The sequence below is a fragment of the Phalaenopsis equestris genome, unplaced genomic scaffold, assembly GCF_001263595.1.
Source record: "Phalaenopsis equestris unplaced genomic scaffold, ASM126359v1 Scaffold000572, whole genome shotgun sequence".
NCBI lineage: Eukaryota > Viridiplantae > Streptophyta > Magnoliopsida > Asparagales > Orchidaceae > Phalaenopsis > Phalaenopsis equestris.
Window position 1 is genome coordinate 690,241 of NW_018165012.1, and position 16,776 is coordinate 707,016.

Consider the following 16,776-nt stretch of genomic DNA (forward strand, 5'->3'; position numbering starts at 1 on the left):
CGCACCACTCCGCCGCAAATCTGCACCGCAGCACTTCGCCGCAAATATGTACCGCAACACTTTGTTGCAACTCTTCGCCGGAACTCTGCACCGCAACGTTCCGCTTCGCCGCAAATCTGCACCGCAAGACTTCACCGCACCGCAAATCTGCACCGCAACACTTCGCCGCAAATCTGTACCGCAACACTTTGTTGCAACTCTTCGCCGGAACTCTGCACTGCAATGTTCTGTTTCGCCGCAAATCTGCACCGCAACACTTCGCCGCAAATCTGCACCGCAACACTTCGCCGCAAATCTGTACCACAACACTTTGTTGCAACTCTTCGCCGGAACTCTGCACCGCAACGTTCCGCTTCGCCGCAATTTTTCTCCACTACTCTTCGCTTCGTCGGAACTCTCCGCCTCGCCGCCGCAACTCTTCTCCACAACACTTTGCTCCGCCGCAACTACTCTCCGCAACGTCGGATAATTTTCTTCTCCTCCTCACTTGTGATTTTTCCTCTCATCTAATGCCTCTATTTATAGGCATGATATGAGACATATCATTAAATAGACATTAAAATATATATATATATATACTTTTCATTTCATATTCCATCAGTTTTTAGCTTTTCAAATTCTGCTTTTATGGCTTAATTGAAATTAAAACAGTTGATAATTAAAATAAATTAAAAAAAAACTCTTCACATTCTAAAAATGTGCATTTAAATTTCAATTTTTATTTAATTTCTTCTGCTTAAGAGCTTCTTAACTCTCCGAATTTAATTAAATTAATTAGTTAATTAATTTCAGCTGTTTTTAGCTCTCTATGGCCCTTCGAATTCCTCTCCCGCGGTCCAAATTTCTTCAATCCAGGCCCGCGTTCCGCGTTCCTCCAATTCCGGCCAGGCGCTCGGATCCAGGCCCGCAGGCTCGCGTTCCAATCCCTCGGATCCAGGCCCATAGGCCCGCGTTCCAATTCCGACCAGGCCCTCGGATCCAGGCCCGCAGGACCGCGTTCCTCCAATTCCGATCCAGGCCCGCAGGCCCGCGTTACTCCACAGGTAAAAAACATTTTTGTTTTTTTTTCTTTGTTTAATGTGAGATTCGAACCCTCATCACCTGCAAAAGGCAAAATACTCTTACCAACTGAGCTAGGCTTAGTTGATTTATGTTTTATTTAACTCTTACCAACTGAGCTAGGCTTAGTTGATTTATGTTTTATTGATAAATATTATTCTTATTTAATTAGTAATAGCAATAAGGTATATATATCTAAATTTTTGTCCTCCATGAAAAGTTTACGGATCTTAATATTTTCGGGCAAAACAAAAAAAAAAAAATGATTTCGCTCGAAAATAGGGGGGCAATTGATACGTCATTAACAAATTTTCATCAACCAGCACGAATCTCAGTGCAAATTTTTGAACAAGAGACATTTAAACTTTGATTAAGAGTCATCCGGAGCTTCAATTTCAGCAAAATTATAGTCAAACTGATCGGCTCGATGAGACGGACCTAATAATATAAAATTTAGTCCAATCCGAGTTAAATCAGGCCCAGATCAAGTCATTAAACCACTACTGGAGGATTTCCGGAGGCATTTGAAAGGTCAAAAAAATGTTGAATCTAGCGAGTTTATATTCAAATCGAGCGTCTCGAAAAGACGAATCCAACGAGCCCAAGATTGCTCAATTCTGACATCATTAAGGCACTCAAATGTCCATCAAACGTCATTTGATCAAGGGAAGTTCTCCGGACCGTCCGATCAAAATGGTTCATATTCCTGCATTAATTGCACTCAAAACACTATAAATAGAACATCACCCCTCACATGAAGGGAAAAAATTTGCGTACGTCAAGGGGTACGCATCTCTGCGTACATAATAGGATACATGGGAGTTATACGGAGATTACAAGGGGGTTACAACCTGTTGTACCTCCCGTGTAACTCCCGTGTAACTTTCTGTGTAAATCCCGTGTAACCCCGCTGTAATAATTATACATGTTTGTAACTCCTATGTAACTCTCGTGTACACGCTTGTAACTCCCATGTAACTCCCGTGTACACTATTATGTACGCAGAGATGCATACCCCTTGACGTACACAAATTTTTTCCCACATGAAGGGGAGGAGGCTTAAGAGAGAACTTGAGGATTTGAGAATGAGCTCAGGTCCAAGATTATCCTCGCCATCGTCGATCGTCGTCGACCACAACTAACCGCCGACAACGACCGCCGACAATGACCGCCAACCTTTGTCGACCACCGCCGGCCACCGTTGAACGTCGTCAATCACCGCTGACATCCGTCAACCACCGCTAACTAGACGTCATCAGTTGACGTTGTAACGTGGAAAATTAGTAACATTTTTCCCGTCTGTGGGACAAAGGGCATCTGTAATCATCAACTTATAGTGGATTTTTACAACTGGGTCAGGCCTGGTGGTTTTTACCTTTTTACGGGTTTTCCACGTAAAAACTTCTGGTGTGATCACAACTCAATTTATTTTTATCTGAGTGTGTGTTAAATCCTCGTGCAACGCTAAAACGATAATCAATTACTCTACCGCCACGAATTTTTTAGCACGCATCAATTTGGCACTGATGAGAAGAATTGTTATATTTAACTCAATACAATTAAATAAGAAGCATAAATATAACAAAAACAATCTTTAAAGATTGGAAGGCTCTGCTCAACCTCAAGATACACAAAATGGGCATGCCAAACTACCTTAATCCACAAATCATTCGTAGGAATCATACAAATACAAATACCTCCTATTGAAGCATGCAGAATAAGAAAATATAACAAGATCCAAAACTTATAGGTCATATGAGTATCGACCCAGGGATATGTACAGCTACAAAAGGTGGATCTCTCATCAAGTGTTTGTAAGCCAATCATAGAGGCTTCCCAGACAGTCTTAGCTAGAGCTTCATGAAGCATAAAGAACCAAAACATACCCTCCTAACTAAGTCCACTGGGAGTGCATGACAAAGAAAAATAATCTCTCTTTAATTCTGTTCTCTTTAAAGACGGGTCTGTAGAATTTCAGCAGTGACAAGCGGCATTATCTAGAGTTCTGGTTGTCTTCCATCTAGATGGCTGATATCTTAGTGAAGAGAAAATCAGCTTGTAATTTTAAATTTATTTGGGGCTTTTCTGTGGATTGTGAGTGCATTCGGGTAGGGTTGGTGAGTTTTCCTTCATTGTGTACAACATATTTGTCACTTTCATGTTTCCAGTAGAACATATCATCTCTCCTCTCTCCCAAGTTTAGGAGGTTTGGTTAAAGTCAGATCAAGTAAAATTTGGTGTCACTGTTTTGCATGTTGCTTGATTTATTTTTAGTTTTAACTTATTATTGTATCATACTTCGCTGCAAGGGACACTTCCACATTTGACTTATGGTGTTCTCATTTCAGCAATCTAATAATGTTAAAGTACTACTATCCCATCGAAGGTAAGAAAATTTCATACAAAAGCCAAAGATCTAAAAGTCATTAATAACCAAACATATTTACCAACTACATGCAAACAAAATAGCAATAATAAGGAACCACATAACGCTAGTTTATACTCTATATTTACTAGCAATAATTAAAAATTATTCATGGAAGATTAGCAGATTTTAGAAATCCATCTGAAGCAAAGGAGCTGAAAATTGAAAGAGAACATACCACATTCTTATCTGGATTTTCAAGGTTGATATTCGGATGAACCAATCCTGTACGAATTGCCTGTAAACAATGCAGAAAAAAAGTAAAGAATGAGCACCACCCATGTCTGTCGGAGTGAAATGTGGAACTTGTTATAAGATGTAGAATGGGCTTCATTCGGCCTAACAAGATATCCTTCGATAAACATTGGTGAGATGATACTCGGGATGTGCCATTAAGGTCCATAAAGCTTCACTACATGCTCAAAAGAGGCCATGCAAATAACCCAAGAAAACAACATAAAATTGCACAAGCATACCTCAATAGCGCTAAAATTAACAAATATACCAACTAAACAAGCATAGTTTGCACTAAGGGCCTTACTAACATGCTCTTTATCTGTCCGTATAGCTTAGTGTTGGCATAAGAGAAGATTAGGTTATTACAAAACCCAACAGGAACACTTCAACAATGAGAAGGAAGAACATATTGCAACAACTTAAAAGATTCGGCACAAATTTAAGCATCTATAATTATTTTTCTTTATCAGATTGCAACATACTTTTTACGCCGAAGATGGAAAAATTCCTGGCGTACTGTTTTCAACAGGGTTAGAAAACCTTTAACTTTGGTTGATCTCATTGTTCCCCAAGCACTGTTTCCAATAGGATCAATAAACTTCTTAGAAAGATACCACACCATTCTTACGTATATAGGGTTAATAAACACTATGTATGTACATATTTAAAACAAAATTTCCGATATTTATTCATCTAACACTTACGTTTCAATCATATTAAAAAGTATGAATAAAAATATGTATTTCATTCTAAAAAAATTAATATTAGGGGTGTTTTTTATGTTATTTAAATATTTGGTGTTATATAACTAAATATGAAAGTTAAAGTGTTAGATATATAAATACATAAGAATTGTATGGGATTTATGTAAATCCTCTGAAATTTTAACTTAGGATGAAATGTATCTGGACAATTATATGATTATTGAATGATTGAAATCTTTGCATTTACTCTAATTGAAAGAATCACATCAAACATTACTCTGTGCATTTTTTATTTTTTTATTAGTTGTTATCTCTTATTTATTTTTTGATTTGAGGATGAGTTAGTGATGTTGACCAAGAACACTAGTACTATATTTCCTAGCTTTTGATTAGTTTATTTGGTTGACATGGTTTCAATCATGATATAGTTTAGGCTAGCTCCCAAAAAATAAAAGACTGAGGATGATATGGTGGATTGAATTGTCTTTTACATTTAGACCGATAAGACTTGCAGATAGAACACACAGAAATATTGTCAGGAAAGATGTGGAACTCTCTCGAGATATTACTCTTTTCTCTATTTTATATGTTTCACAATTGGACTGCAATTTGATTTTGATTAGTAAGTATACTCATGATATGAAATGTATAGCTAAATTCTTTGCAAACTCTTATGAATTTCATGTGGAGTCGGGAAAGGTGATTGACAATTCTGAAATGCATCAAGACTAGTACCTACTCACGAAAACTCTCTTTAAATACATAACTTATCCCACATCAAAATTTACATCAAATTTTTTAGTCTGTTAAGAGTCTATGTCTGTCAAAAAAATAAATCATATTATGACATTGTCACTAGGTTTTCCTAATTTCAATTATGTAACTAAGCTACATCCTCAATTGTTCATCAATAAAAAAAATTAGTTTTTATTAATGCGAGCTTAATCAACATGCCAAACACACTAGAAATAGTTATCTCATGACCCAGTACAAACCCTCACACTGATTTTTCATTATCCATAGTGATATTTGAACCTTCAAAGGTACAAATCCTAAGTGGGCCTAGATGGTTTGTCTTATATATTGTCAATCACACTAGAACTACTTGGGAAAGAAGGAGAAATATGAAATAAGATTAATCTTTCAAACCTTCCATGACATGATTCATACACAGTTCCAATATAAAATTTAGATCTTCAAAATTGATAATGCAAATAAATATTTCAATTCCATCATTAGGTCCTATCTTTCGAATAAATCTAATCATTCATATAAGTTCATGTATTAGTACCCCACAACAAAATAAGATAGCTGAGAGAGAGAACAAATAACTCTTTGAGGTATCTTGCTTAATTAAGTTTTCTCATCAAGTTCTAAAACATTTTAGGGGAAAGCAGTTCTTACTGTAACTTATCAATCGAATATCTACCCGGATACTTAACTTCAAAACACCTCTTCATGTTTTGATGATTACCTTTCCTCACATTAGAGTTTTCTCTATTATACTGCCTAAAATCATTATATGCATATTCTTTGCTCACATTCATTCTCAAAATCGCACAAAACTTGCCCCTAAATCTATCAAGCTTTTTTTTTATGCCTCCAATAAGAAGGGGTATGACAATTACTCTCCTGTTATCAAAAAATACCACAACTTCATGGATGTTACATTTATTGAAAAATCAATCTTACTGTTCCAAATCTAATGTTCAAGGGAAGATTGCAAATGAAAATCAATTCCGGTATGCACTTGATGAGACCTACACGGCCTCAGAATCTATTCCACCTACCCCTCCTATCTTGATGGAGGATCTTCAACCAATTCAACTAATCCAATTTGAAGTCCATAACAAAGAATTTATTATGTACACTGAGGAAGAAAAACCATGAGCAGATGGAAAGACTTGCAAGTACAAAACTATTCAAACCAAAACCCAAATCTATATTCACCTGAAATTTTGGGTAAAGAATAGTCTAGTATTCATGAGTTATTCCCTTCGGCTTCTGATGCTAGAGAGAAAAAAAAATCTGCATTAGATATCCAATTCAGGAGTATGTAGCTTATAAGAAGCTATCCTCATCCTACAAAACTTTTGTTTCTAAGTTTGATACTGTGCAAATTCCTAACTTTAGTCATGAAGCACTTGAAAATCCATAGCGGAGGAAAGCGGTTGAAGAGGAGATACAAGCACTGAAGAATAATGACACATGAATTCATACTAAACTCCTTTCGGATAAAAAAAAGCCAATTTGGATGCAAATGGGCATTCCACATCAAGTACAAAGTTGATAGGAGTATTGAGAGATTCAAAATCAAATTATTTGCAAAAGGCTTTACTAAAGCTTATGGGATTGACTATCAGATGACAATCACATCAATTTCCAAATTGAATACTAACAGATTCCTTTTAGTAGCACTTAATGAGAAATAGGGACTACATCAACTTGACATAAAAAATATCTTTCTGAATGGGGATCTAGAAGAAGAAGTGTACATTGATATACCATTAGAACTTGAGAATGAGTTCAACCAACAACTAGTATGCAAACTTAAGAAGTTTCTCTACAGGCTTAAGCAATCACCAAGAGCATGATTTGAAAGGTTTGCTAAAACTATTAGATGTAATGGATAGTCTCAAAACCAGTTCATCAAACTTTGTTCACAAAACACACTTAGAGAGGTAAGATTGTTGCACTTACAGTATGTATGGATGAAATGATCTTATTGGTGATGATGAAAGAGAGATTCTCAAGATCATAGAAGTGTTTGCCACTGAGTTTGAAATTAGGAATTTAAGAATCATGAGATATTTTCTAAGTATGGAGGTAGCAAAGTTTAAGAAATACATCATTACAACTCATATGAAATATATACTAAATCTACTAAATTAGACAGAGATGATTGGATACAAATATGCTAATAATATTCCAATGGATCCCAACAAGAAATCTAATAAAGAAAAAAAAACATATCTGTGGATAAGGGAAGATATGAAATATTGGTAGAAAACTATTTACCTATCACATACGAGGTAAGATATTACATACTTTGTGAGGATTGTGAGCCAACACATGAATAACCCAAATGAAGAGCATTTGGAGATGGTATACTGACACGCCTATACATTTTATGCTTAATTTTAATGATATTGCACTTTAAAGAAAGATATTTTGCATGTTTTTGGTTTCCGGTACAAGAAATGGACTTTTTGAGAAAAAGAAACAAGAATGGTGCAATTTAGAGCAAAAACGAGCAAGAAATGAAATTTTGCCCTGTTACCTTTCGATAAGTCTTTCGATGTTTACTTTCGATAAGTCTTTCGATGTATTTTTGAATGAGATTACACTTTAATGAAAGGTTGTTTTCATGTTTATTTTGTAGGGCTATCTGTTAGGAACACAACGTGAAAGGTTGTTTTCATGTTTATAAAGGTTGTTTTCATGTTTATTTTGTAGGGCTATCTGTTAGGAACACAACGCAACTAAAATTGGGCGAAACAGAGCTAAAACGCAGCCAAAAGGAGCGAAACGGTGGAGTTGCGCAGTCTGCTATCCGACGGCTCCCAAAACGGCGCCGACGGCAAGATTTACCCGAGAAGACCGAAAAATAACAGAAAAGCTCGCCGACGGCGCCCTCGACGACTATAGACCGACTTTTGGCGGTTATGGGCCAAAATTCAACGTATTTGGACGTTTTTTGAAAGGATTCTGGTGGCAACTCTTCAAACTTCTTCCCTATCCTTTAAAAGAACAAATTTAGGTTAGAAAAAGAGGGATTTTTGTATGAGGAATGTTAGGAAAAGTGTGGAGAAAGTTTAGGTTTCTTAGAATAGGAGTAGAAATGTATATTTCTACCCTTTTAGAGAGATTGGAGAGGAGATTTTGAGAGAATTTTTAAGGAGATGTTCTAGCATTGCATGGATGACCACATGAAACACCAACAAAGCAGTTAGTTTTCTTATTGAGTCAGCATCTATACCAGTTCATGAGTAATGTCAAGGGTAATCATCCCCACCTTTCTAGTTTATATAATTTTCAGAGGCCAAGCCTAGTAAGGTAGTCGATGGTGATGATGGAAATGATAATAATGATAAGGAGTATGCGGGCAATGAGCTCTAGACATTCTTTCCCCTCTTATGCCATTGTTTTCACTTTACTTTTCTTTTGAAATGAGCAGAATTCATGTTTTGGGATGCTTGATGCTTGTTAGAAGAAGATTTAATTATAAATGTGATGGTTTTTACTTGCACTTCATTTACATTATAACAAGAGCCCGTTGTAGTGTTAAAATTTGTTGAAATTTCATTGATCCGAAAGGGCGGTGTAATTCTCAACAAAGTAGAATCACATTCAAATTCTATGGATGGTGACATTCATGGGAGTTGAGTGCAAATAAATAGGGAAATATACTTTGGATTTTAGGGTGACAGACTAAAATCTCTAATTTGGTCATAGGGTTTGAAAACTGAAGCGGAGATGTTAGCCCTCACGCGAGGGGAACGTGGGAGATCCGAAGTGAGAGCCGGTATCCTCCCAGCCTAGCCACGGATTCAGTAAAAAAGCATAGGATTAGTCAATATTCTTTAAGCCTAGACCAAAGGGTAAAGAATAAGATTGCTCCTATTTGGCACATACAATATTTAATGTATCTCATTCCTTTAAATTATACAATTCATTACATAAGAATAGCAGTTTTTAATATCTCAAAATTCTTCAAACTAATTCATCCAAAAAGGGTTATCTTTAGAATTAATATTTGCATGTAGGAGTAGTTATTAGTTGTGTTAAACTTAAGACTTACATTTAGGAGTATATGTTAGTAAAACCTCTTAAATCGCACTTCCAAACTAAGGGCTAATAGTAGTAGATTAGAATTTGAATAAGGACCTCTTACCTCGCTTTCCTGTGGGATCGATAAACAGGACTCGACTAGAGTCCTATATTAATTGAGCGATACGTATAATTGCGTTTGAAATTGTGACTTTACAAAATCATTATAAATATATAAATCTGGGTTCATAAATTCTTGCATATTAAAAGTTGCATCAAGTTTTTGGCGTCATTACCGGGGGTTTAAATCTTCTAGTAGTTGTATCAAATTCTTGTATTTTTAAGCATATAAAAAAGTCGTCATGTACACGATTTTGAAGTTTCTCAAGACTCCTAGTTAAGGATTAAATTTTTAAGAGAACCAGAAATAGAGAGGTAGAAGTCTACACTAATACAAGTTGGGTTAGAGAGCTCCCTGACAGAAGGTCCCGCACAAGTCATTGCTCCTATTAATGGAAAAATTCGATTACTCGGAAAAGTAAAAAAACAAACTGTTGTTTCTAGAAGTAGCATTGAATTAGAATACAGAGCACTCGCCTTGGGAATTTATGTAGGGATTTGGAGGTGTACATGATTCTAAACTTTCTCAAGAAAACTCCTAGTTAAGTATTAAGTTTTTAAGAACAAAAAAAAACAGAAAGATAGAAGTCTGCACTGATGCAAATTGGGTTGGGGAACTCACTAATACAATGTCTCCCACAAGTTATTGCTCCTATGTATGGTTAAATCTGGTTACATGGAAAAGTAAAAAACAAACTATTATTTCTATAAGTGGTCTTGAATTATAATATAGAGCACTCACCATGTGATTCTATAAAAAGATTTGAATTCAAAAATTGTTAAAAGGAATTAGGTGCATCTCCAATAAGGCTATATAAATGTTTTTGTGACGATCAGACAGCTATTAGTATTTCCAAAAATCTTGTACATCATGATAGAACCAAGCAAATTGAAATTGATAGACACTTTATCTCTGAAAAGGTTAAGGTGGGAATTATACAACTAAGCTACATCCTTATACACGAAAAAGTTGTTGATGTCTGCACCAAAGGTCTTCCTTTAAGCACCTTCTCAAAGTTCAATACTAAGTTTGGTTACTACAACATCCACGACCCAGCTTGAGAGGGGTGTGAAAATCTGAGAAGGATTTTGGCTCTTACTAGGGTGGATCAGTCGGTCTCCATAGAGATCATAGTAGATTTGCTTAGAGACTATTTTTGGAAACCCCCTGATTAGTTGTTATTCCCTTCCTTTTTTATTTTATTATTTTTATTTCCTTCCTAATTTAGTTCAAATACATTTGATAAGTTTGTATTATATGGGATTGGTTTCCTTATATATATTTACCCTACTAATGAATAATGAAATCAAGGGAATTATTCCTCTACAAAACCTGTTTTCAACACATCATTATAAAATAAATACAGTAGAACATGTTAAACAAAAAATTCAGACGGATGAATTACTTAATAATGAATTCACTAGGTATATGTTTGTTAAGAGCAATAGATTTGCATTTATCTAAGAATCAAGTTTGTTAGAGGATGCGTAGATAACAGAACCATAAAATCACCACTAAATACAGATAAATTATATGAAGGGTTGGTATGTATTTTAGATTAACAATAAACTTTAGTACTTTCAAGAGAATAATGAAACGTATCTTCCAATCTTTTATTGGAAATTTTATAATTATTTATTTTATTGATATTTAAATATATAATAAGACATTAGATAATTATTTAGTGTATATCAAAAAAAAAAAAAAATTTTGCATGCAATAAATTTGCATTTGAATTTGAAGAAATATTATGCCAAACTCCATCTCTAAATTTTAAAGGAGTAACTGTCCAGGAATGGATGAGTTATTGATTTTGATAAAACTAAAGTGATTAATGATAGGACAAACCTACAAATAGACATGATATCCAAAGTTTCCATGATTTGACAACATTTTATAGACAATGCGTAAGGCTCCATAACAAATTGTTAGGAAAAAGCTGAATTTAAATAAACTAAATTTGCTGACAATTCTTTTTTTAAAATTAAAGAAAAATTTACCAATACACCTGTACCTAAGTTGTTTGATCTTCATAAAATATTTGAGCATTCTTTTAATACAGCCAAAGCAGGTATTGGATGAGTGTAAACCAAGACTGACATCCTATAACAGTTTTTTCGTGAAAAATTAAATGAGGCTAAATACAAATATTTAAATTATGATAGGAAACCATATGTTTAAGCACATGATTTTGATATTAGAGACAACATCAACAACTTAAAGATTTTGCACTAACTCAAATCATCAAGTTGAGTTCCCCAAAAAAGTTGAAACACAAACAAGCTAAATGAATTGAATTTCTAAGAAAATATTCCTATGTCCTAAATATTGTGCTGAGCCTGACAATAAACAAGCTGAAAGATTGAGTAGAGACCTTTTTCATCTATAGATAATGTAAATTTAGATAAATAGTTTTGATCATCCTAAAAAGGAATGAAACTTGAAAGGATATTGGTGAGATTTACTTGTAAATTTAAAAAATGACATATCTAAACTTAAGAAATACTACATGCATAAAAAGTTTATTTATTTAAGACAGCTTCGTGTTCTTGATTCATCATTGTGCGATTTTCTAATTTAAGAATTACATAATGACGGTGTTGTTGGACCTTTTGGTAGAAATAAAAACCATCAAACTGACTACAGATAGATATTTCTGGCCAAATCTAAAAATAGATGTAACACATAGTATTTCACAGTGGAACTTGTCACTCTGCTAAAGACTGTTAGCAGAACATGACGTTATATAGCATTATCAAATCCATATAAACCAAAAAAAGACAACAGTATAAATTTTGTATTAGGGCTACCAGGAATACAAAAAATCAATTTTTAAAAATGATAAATTTCCTACCATGTCATAATTTATTGATGAGCCTCACATTGTTAAATATGAGGCTATACACACCCATAATATCTAGTCATTAAATTCCAGTAGAAAGCCATTTGTCTCCAATCTAAATTAAATTTTGTTTTCATTTTTTAATAAAGTTGCCGAACAATTATTGTTTGTGTCCCACAAATTTTTGTTGAATGATTTTAAAAATTTCATATTAGACCTTTAATAGAGACTGTAGACTCTAAGCCTTCCAACACAAAAAGAAAAATAAAACAGGTAATAATCCATAATTAGAGTGAACAAAAATTTGGTAAGTTGCTAATATATTATCCTTACCTGTATTGTGGCAATGGCTTCTACCGCACCTGAAGCGCCAAGAAGATGACCAATCATTGATTTTGTAGAGTTGACTCTTAGCTGTAAGAAAAAACAATAATTACTACACTTGCTACGATACATCAACCTTTTCGAAACTGTGCCCATACCTCAGGATTCTGACCGAAACAACGAATAAGAGCTTGGTACTCTTTCACATCTCCAGAAAGTGTTGAAGTTGCATGAGCATTTACATAGTTTACATCCTCTCTGGCTATCCCATATTCTGATAGTGCCTTCTCAATACACAGAATAATCCCAGCCCCTGATTTCCAAAACACCACATGAAAGCACTGCTATACTGTTAGAGGATCAATGAATATGGAGCAATTAAAACGAACCGCAAAAAAATTCACTTTTAACAAGATAAAAGTTTAGGGCTTGTTTGGGATCAAATTTATTTTTTATTTTTAGTTTTGATTTTTCTTTTATTTTTCTTTTGTTATAAAAAATATATTTATTTAGTGTATATTTTTACATGTTCTTTATTTTTTATTTCTAAAACAAATTAATATGTTTTTGAAAACACTCAAAATAAATTTTAGGTTGAGTGTTTTAAAAAACATCTATACTTTAATCAAATAGCTGTATGTGTTTTGTTTCAAATCAGAACATAAACATAATGAAAACAAAAAATAGAAAATCAAAAACAGAAGTGAGTCTAAAGGGCCCCTTGATGTTTTTACCCTCAGGATGCGGTTCAGTCATGTGATATGCATCACAGGTGAAGCTTCCCCCTAAAAACTCAGCATAAATAATAGCTCCTCTTTGCTGTGAAAAAAAAAAGAAATAATAAAGGCACAAATCTAGCGATTATATACAAGAAAAGGAACATTTATTATCACAATAATTTACAGAATTGGCATTTTTTAGAACCTTGGCATGCTCAAGATCTTCCAAAAGCAGCACACCAGCTCCTTCGCCCATAACAAATCCATCACGGTCCTGAAGCAGACCACAGTCAATGGAACATAAAAGTTAAAAGTTAAATAAATGTTTCTTATGGAAGGTAACTTTCACCAATGTCATATTTAATATGCCAAAAAACTGGAACACTTGTACTTTGTGAGCGTCAGCATATGTATGCAGCATAAACATGAGTGTGTGGATGATTCGGGTAATTCAATAAATTTAAAGAAAAAACATTATCCAATAATAAAATTTATCAGATAAATAAAATGGTTTTGATGGATCATTATGCTTCTGTTATCTAGTCTACCAAGAGAAAATTTTATATGCATTTACCACATCCCAAGGGCGTGAAGCTTTTGCTGGATCATTATTCCTCTGTGAAAGTGCCTTACATGCAACAAAACCTCCCAATCCTGAAACATGTAAACCCAGTACCATATTGAATCCCTTTCAGAAAGAAACCTTTAAATTAAAGGAAAAAAAATAAAGCCATAAAAGTGATTCTATTAGAAATAATTACAAGGCAGGCTTAATAATGCAAATGCTAAATTATGCTAACAACAAATTTAATAGTAAAAGTGCTAAATAGTTTCCTGACTATTTATGTGGAGTCATTTTATTCTCAGAGCCCATAAAAGTGCCAAATTAGTCCCCAAATTTTTAAATTGAGGCTGAAAGAATGCCTATGGAGTGATATTTTAACTCATATTAAAAGAGTCTGTGAATTAAATTAAAACTTTAATAGACTCTGGGACTAAAACGACCGCTGCAAATGGTCTGGGAACTATTTTGACACTTCTCTTAATTTAAAAGATAGAATGTGCAAAAAATAGATAGATGGTATATTACCAATTGGTATAATTGCTGCGTCTGAACCACCACAAAGCATCATGTCCTATATAAATGCATGTCCTTAAAAAAGAATTGAAGAAGAAGACAGCATAGAGTATTGAAATACTTCTATCATGAGAATAAGAACAATACATGAGCAACTTACAGCTTCCCCTCTTAAAATATGATTTGCTGCATTCAGAATACAGAAGTTGCTAGTAGCACAAGCAGTTGAGATTGAGTAATTTGGACCCATCCAACCCTAAATTTTCCAGTTTGAAAATGATTTATTAAGATTTATTAGGCAAATATAACAATAAACTGTAACAAAAGAAAATTTTAAATGTTGTTTTCGCGAGCCAACCAGATCCATTGCAAGCATGGCAGAACCCATATTTGTTGTTGCAAATGGTACACAAAATGGGTTCATCTTCTTGTACGAAACCCTCAACGCCTCAATAGCATCATTGAAAACCTGTTTGTTAGCAAAACATTGATCTTTCAAAGCTAAAAAGGAAGGTGAAACAGATAATGATTTCAGAATACAAACTATGAATCGTAATTTATTTCACAACACGAATTCTTTCCCTTAGGGTTTTAAAGTAAACTGAAAATTCTACCTTCATTCCGCCCATTGCTGAACCTATGAGAACTCCACATCTTGACTTGTCTAACTGGCTCAGCACCTCTTCTGTAACACCACCATTGGCCAGCGCCTTTTTGCCAGCTGTGAGCAAGTAGAGCATGAATTTGTCCATCCGCTTGGATAATTTTGGAGCAACCCATCCATCTGTTGAGAAAGACTTTATTTCTCCAGCAATTCTCTGTAAAAAAAATACAAAAGACTGCTCAGAAGATTTCTGTTCATGCAATATTCATGGCACATATCCATGGTTTGAGAGAGAGGAAGAGATAGAGAGATTTATGAAGCATTTCTGAGGAAGATGGCATTACCGTTGGATAATTAGCACAGTCAAATGTTTCTATCTCACTTATACCGGAAAACCCCTCAAGGAGATTATTGTAGAACACATCAGCATCATGACCTAATGGAGTTACCACACCCATACCAGTAACAGCAACTCTCCTCTGTTTAGCATTTATTATTTTCTTTTCAACAACAGGCTTTGCAGTTTCAACAGCCACAGCCAACGCTTTTCCTGTAGTCAAATAAAAGCATTTAATTCAAGGCCTCGTGCTATCACCATGAGCAAGCTAGAAAATATGTGCAGTGTTCTTCTAATATTATCTTTCTGTGTTGTAAAAGCTAGAGAATCAAAACTCAGGTGGCTTGGTAGATACATTTCAGTAGCCATTTCATGATATCAAAGCTATTCCTTCCGATTATTTTTTTAATAACTACTTTAACAGGCCATTTCTAAAACCATACTACAGAATGTAAATCCTTGATCATGCCATTGTCATGACATGAAGAAGTACCACAAGCTTTTTTCTTTTTTTCAGACAACATGATATAATCACCAGAAAACACATGCCCAAAAAGCCATAGCAACAAAACAAGCACCAAGCCTTTAAAACAAAGGAGAACGTGCATATAAGGCAACAACAAAATCCCCAATTAGGAGAAAACCATTTATTAACCAATTTAAAAATCCATAAGCTTCGCTCACAGAAAGAAAAGAAAAATAAATCACCTGAGGCAACGGAAGAGCAGAAGAGCGTGACGACATCTTCTGCCTTCGATTGGCCTCCGTCTTCCAACGCCTACACAGCAGAAACCCATTCCCTCCAAAAAAGGGTGACGCATTTCTCGAACTGTAGAATTCAGAACACGGCTCTAAGGAGCTGATCAACCCCTGAATCCCCGATCCACAAAACGCAGAGATCAAACCCACGGACGAATCTCGTCCTCCCATTCTCATTCCTCCCCTCGCCGCCGCCGCCGTCCTCCTCTTCGCCCTCCTACCAGACGACGACCGATCCTTCTCACACGAAACCGACATGCACGCTGCCACAAGCCACGTGCAGAGAGGAGAAGCCGCCGCCAAAGCCGCCATTGGAGCAAGTAAAACAGAAGCAGAACAAGGATTGATGGATTTCAGCCAAGAGATCCACAGCAACAAGGATTCGGACAATTAGCGATGTAGGGGAGATATATAGATCGGCATGGCGGGTTTTGCGAGGGGAGGTGAAGATTCTAAGAAAGAAATTGAATTGATTTCAGATCGAAATGGCGAGCTCTCATGAATCTGACTGCCCTCCAGCACCAACCATTGCCTCAACAGACAGAGATGGCATAGCCCATTAAAATAAATAAATGGATGGCAGCCAAGAAAAAAAAATCTTGCAGGCAATTTTTAAATTAAAGTTTTTATTAATTTAAATTAAATAGCACACATACATTTACATTCATAGGACACAATTCTTATGTATTTATATATCTAACTTCTATATTTTCATTACATACCCAACACAGAATAAGAATCTTTAATGTTACATTAAAAATAGTACTATTATTACTTTTAAAAGTACTTTTTAAAAG

At 34.9% G+C, this 16,776-nt stretch overlaps 1 protein-coding gene across 1 annotated transcript in view; it reads right to left on the reverse strand.

Moving 5' to 3' along the window:
* Positions 1-16,573, reverse strand: part of LOC110029425 (3-oxoacyl-[acyl-carrier-protein] synthase II, chloroplastic) — a 33,258-nt gene extending 16,685 nt beyond the window's left edge. Inside the window, exons 1-12 of the mRNA XM_020731709.1 lie at positions 15,942-16,573; positions 15,228-15,438; positions 14,894-15,097; positions 14,638-14,748; positions 14,440-14,535; positions 14,292-14,337; positions 13,776-13,855; positions 13,407-13,475; positions 13,217-13,301; positions 12,641-12,795; positions 12,492-12,572; positions 3,663-3,722 (exon numbers count right to left, since the gene is read on the reverse strand). Of these exons, the coding sequence (XP_020587368.1) occupies positions 3,663-3,722; positions 12,492-12,572; positions 12,641-12,795; positions 13,217-13,301; positions 13,407-13,475; positions 13,776-13,855; positions 14,292-14,337; positions 14,440-14,535; positions 14,638-14,748; positions 14,894-15,097; positions 15,228-15,438; positions 15,942-16,291 (1,548 nt within the window). The 5' untranslated portion in view covers positions 16,292-16,573. The remainder of the gene's footprint in view (positions 1-3,662; positions 3,723-12,491; positions 12,573-12,640; positions 12,796-13,216; positions 13,302-13,406; positions 13,476-13,775; positions 13,856-14,291; positions 14,338-14,439; positions 14,536-14,637; positions 14,749-14,893; positions 15,098-15,227; positions 15,439-15,941) is intronic.
* Between the last annotated feature and the right edge of the window lie 203 nt (positions 16,574-16,776).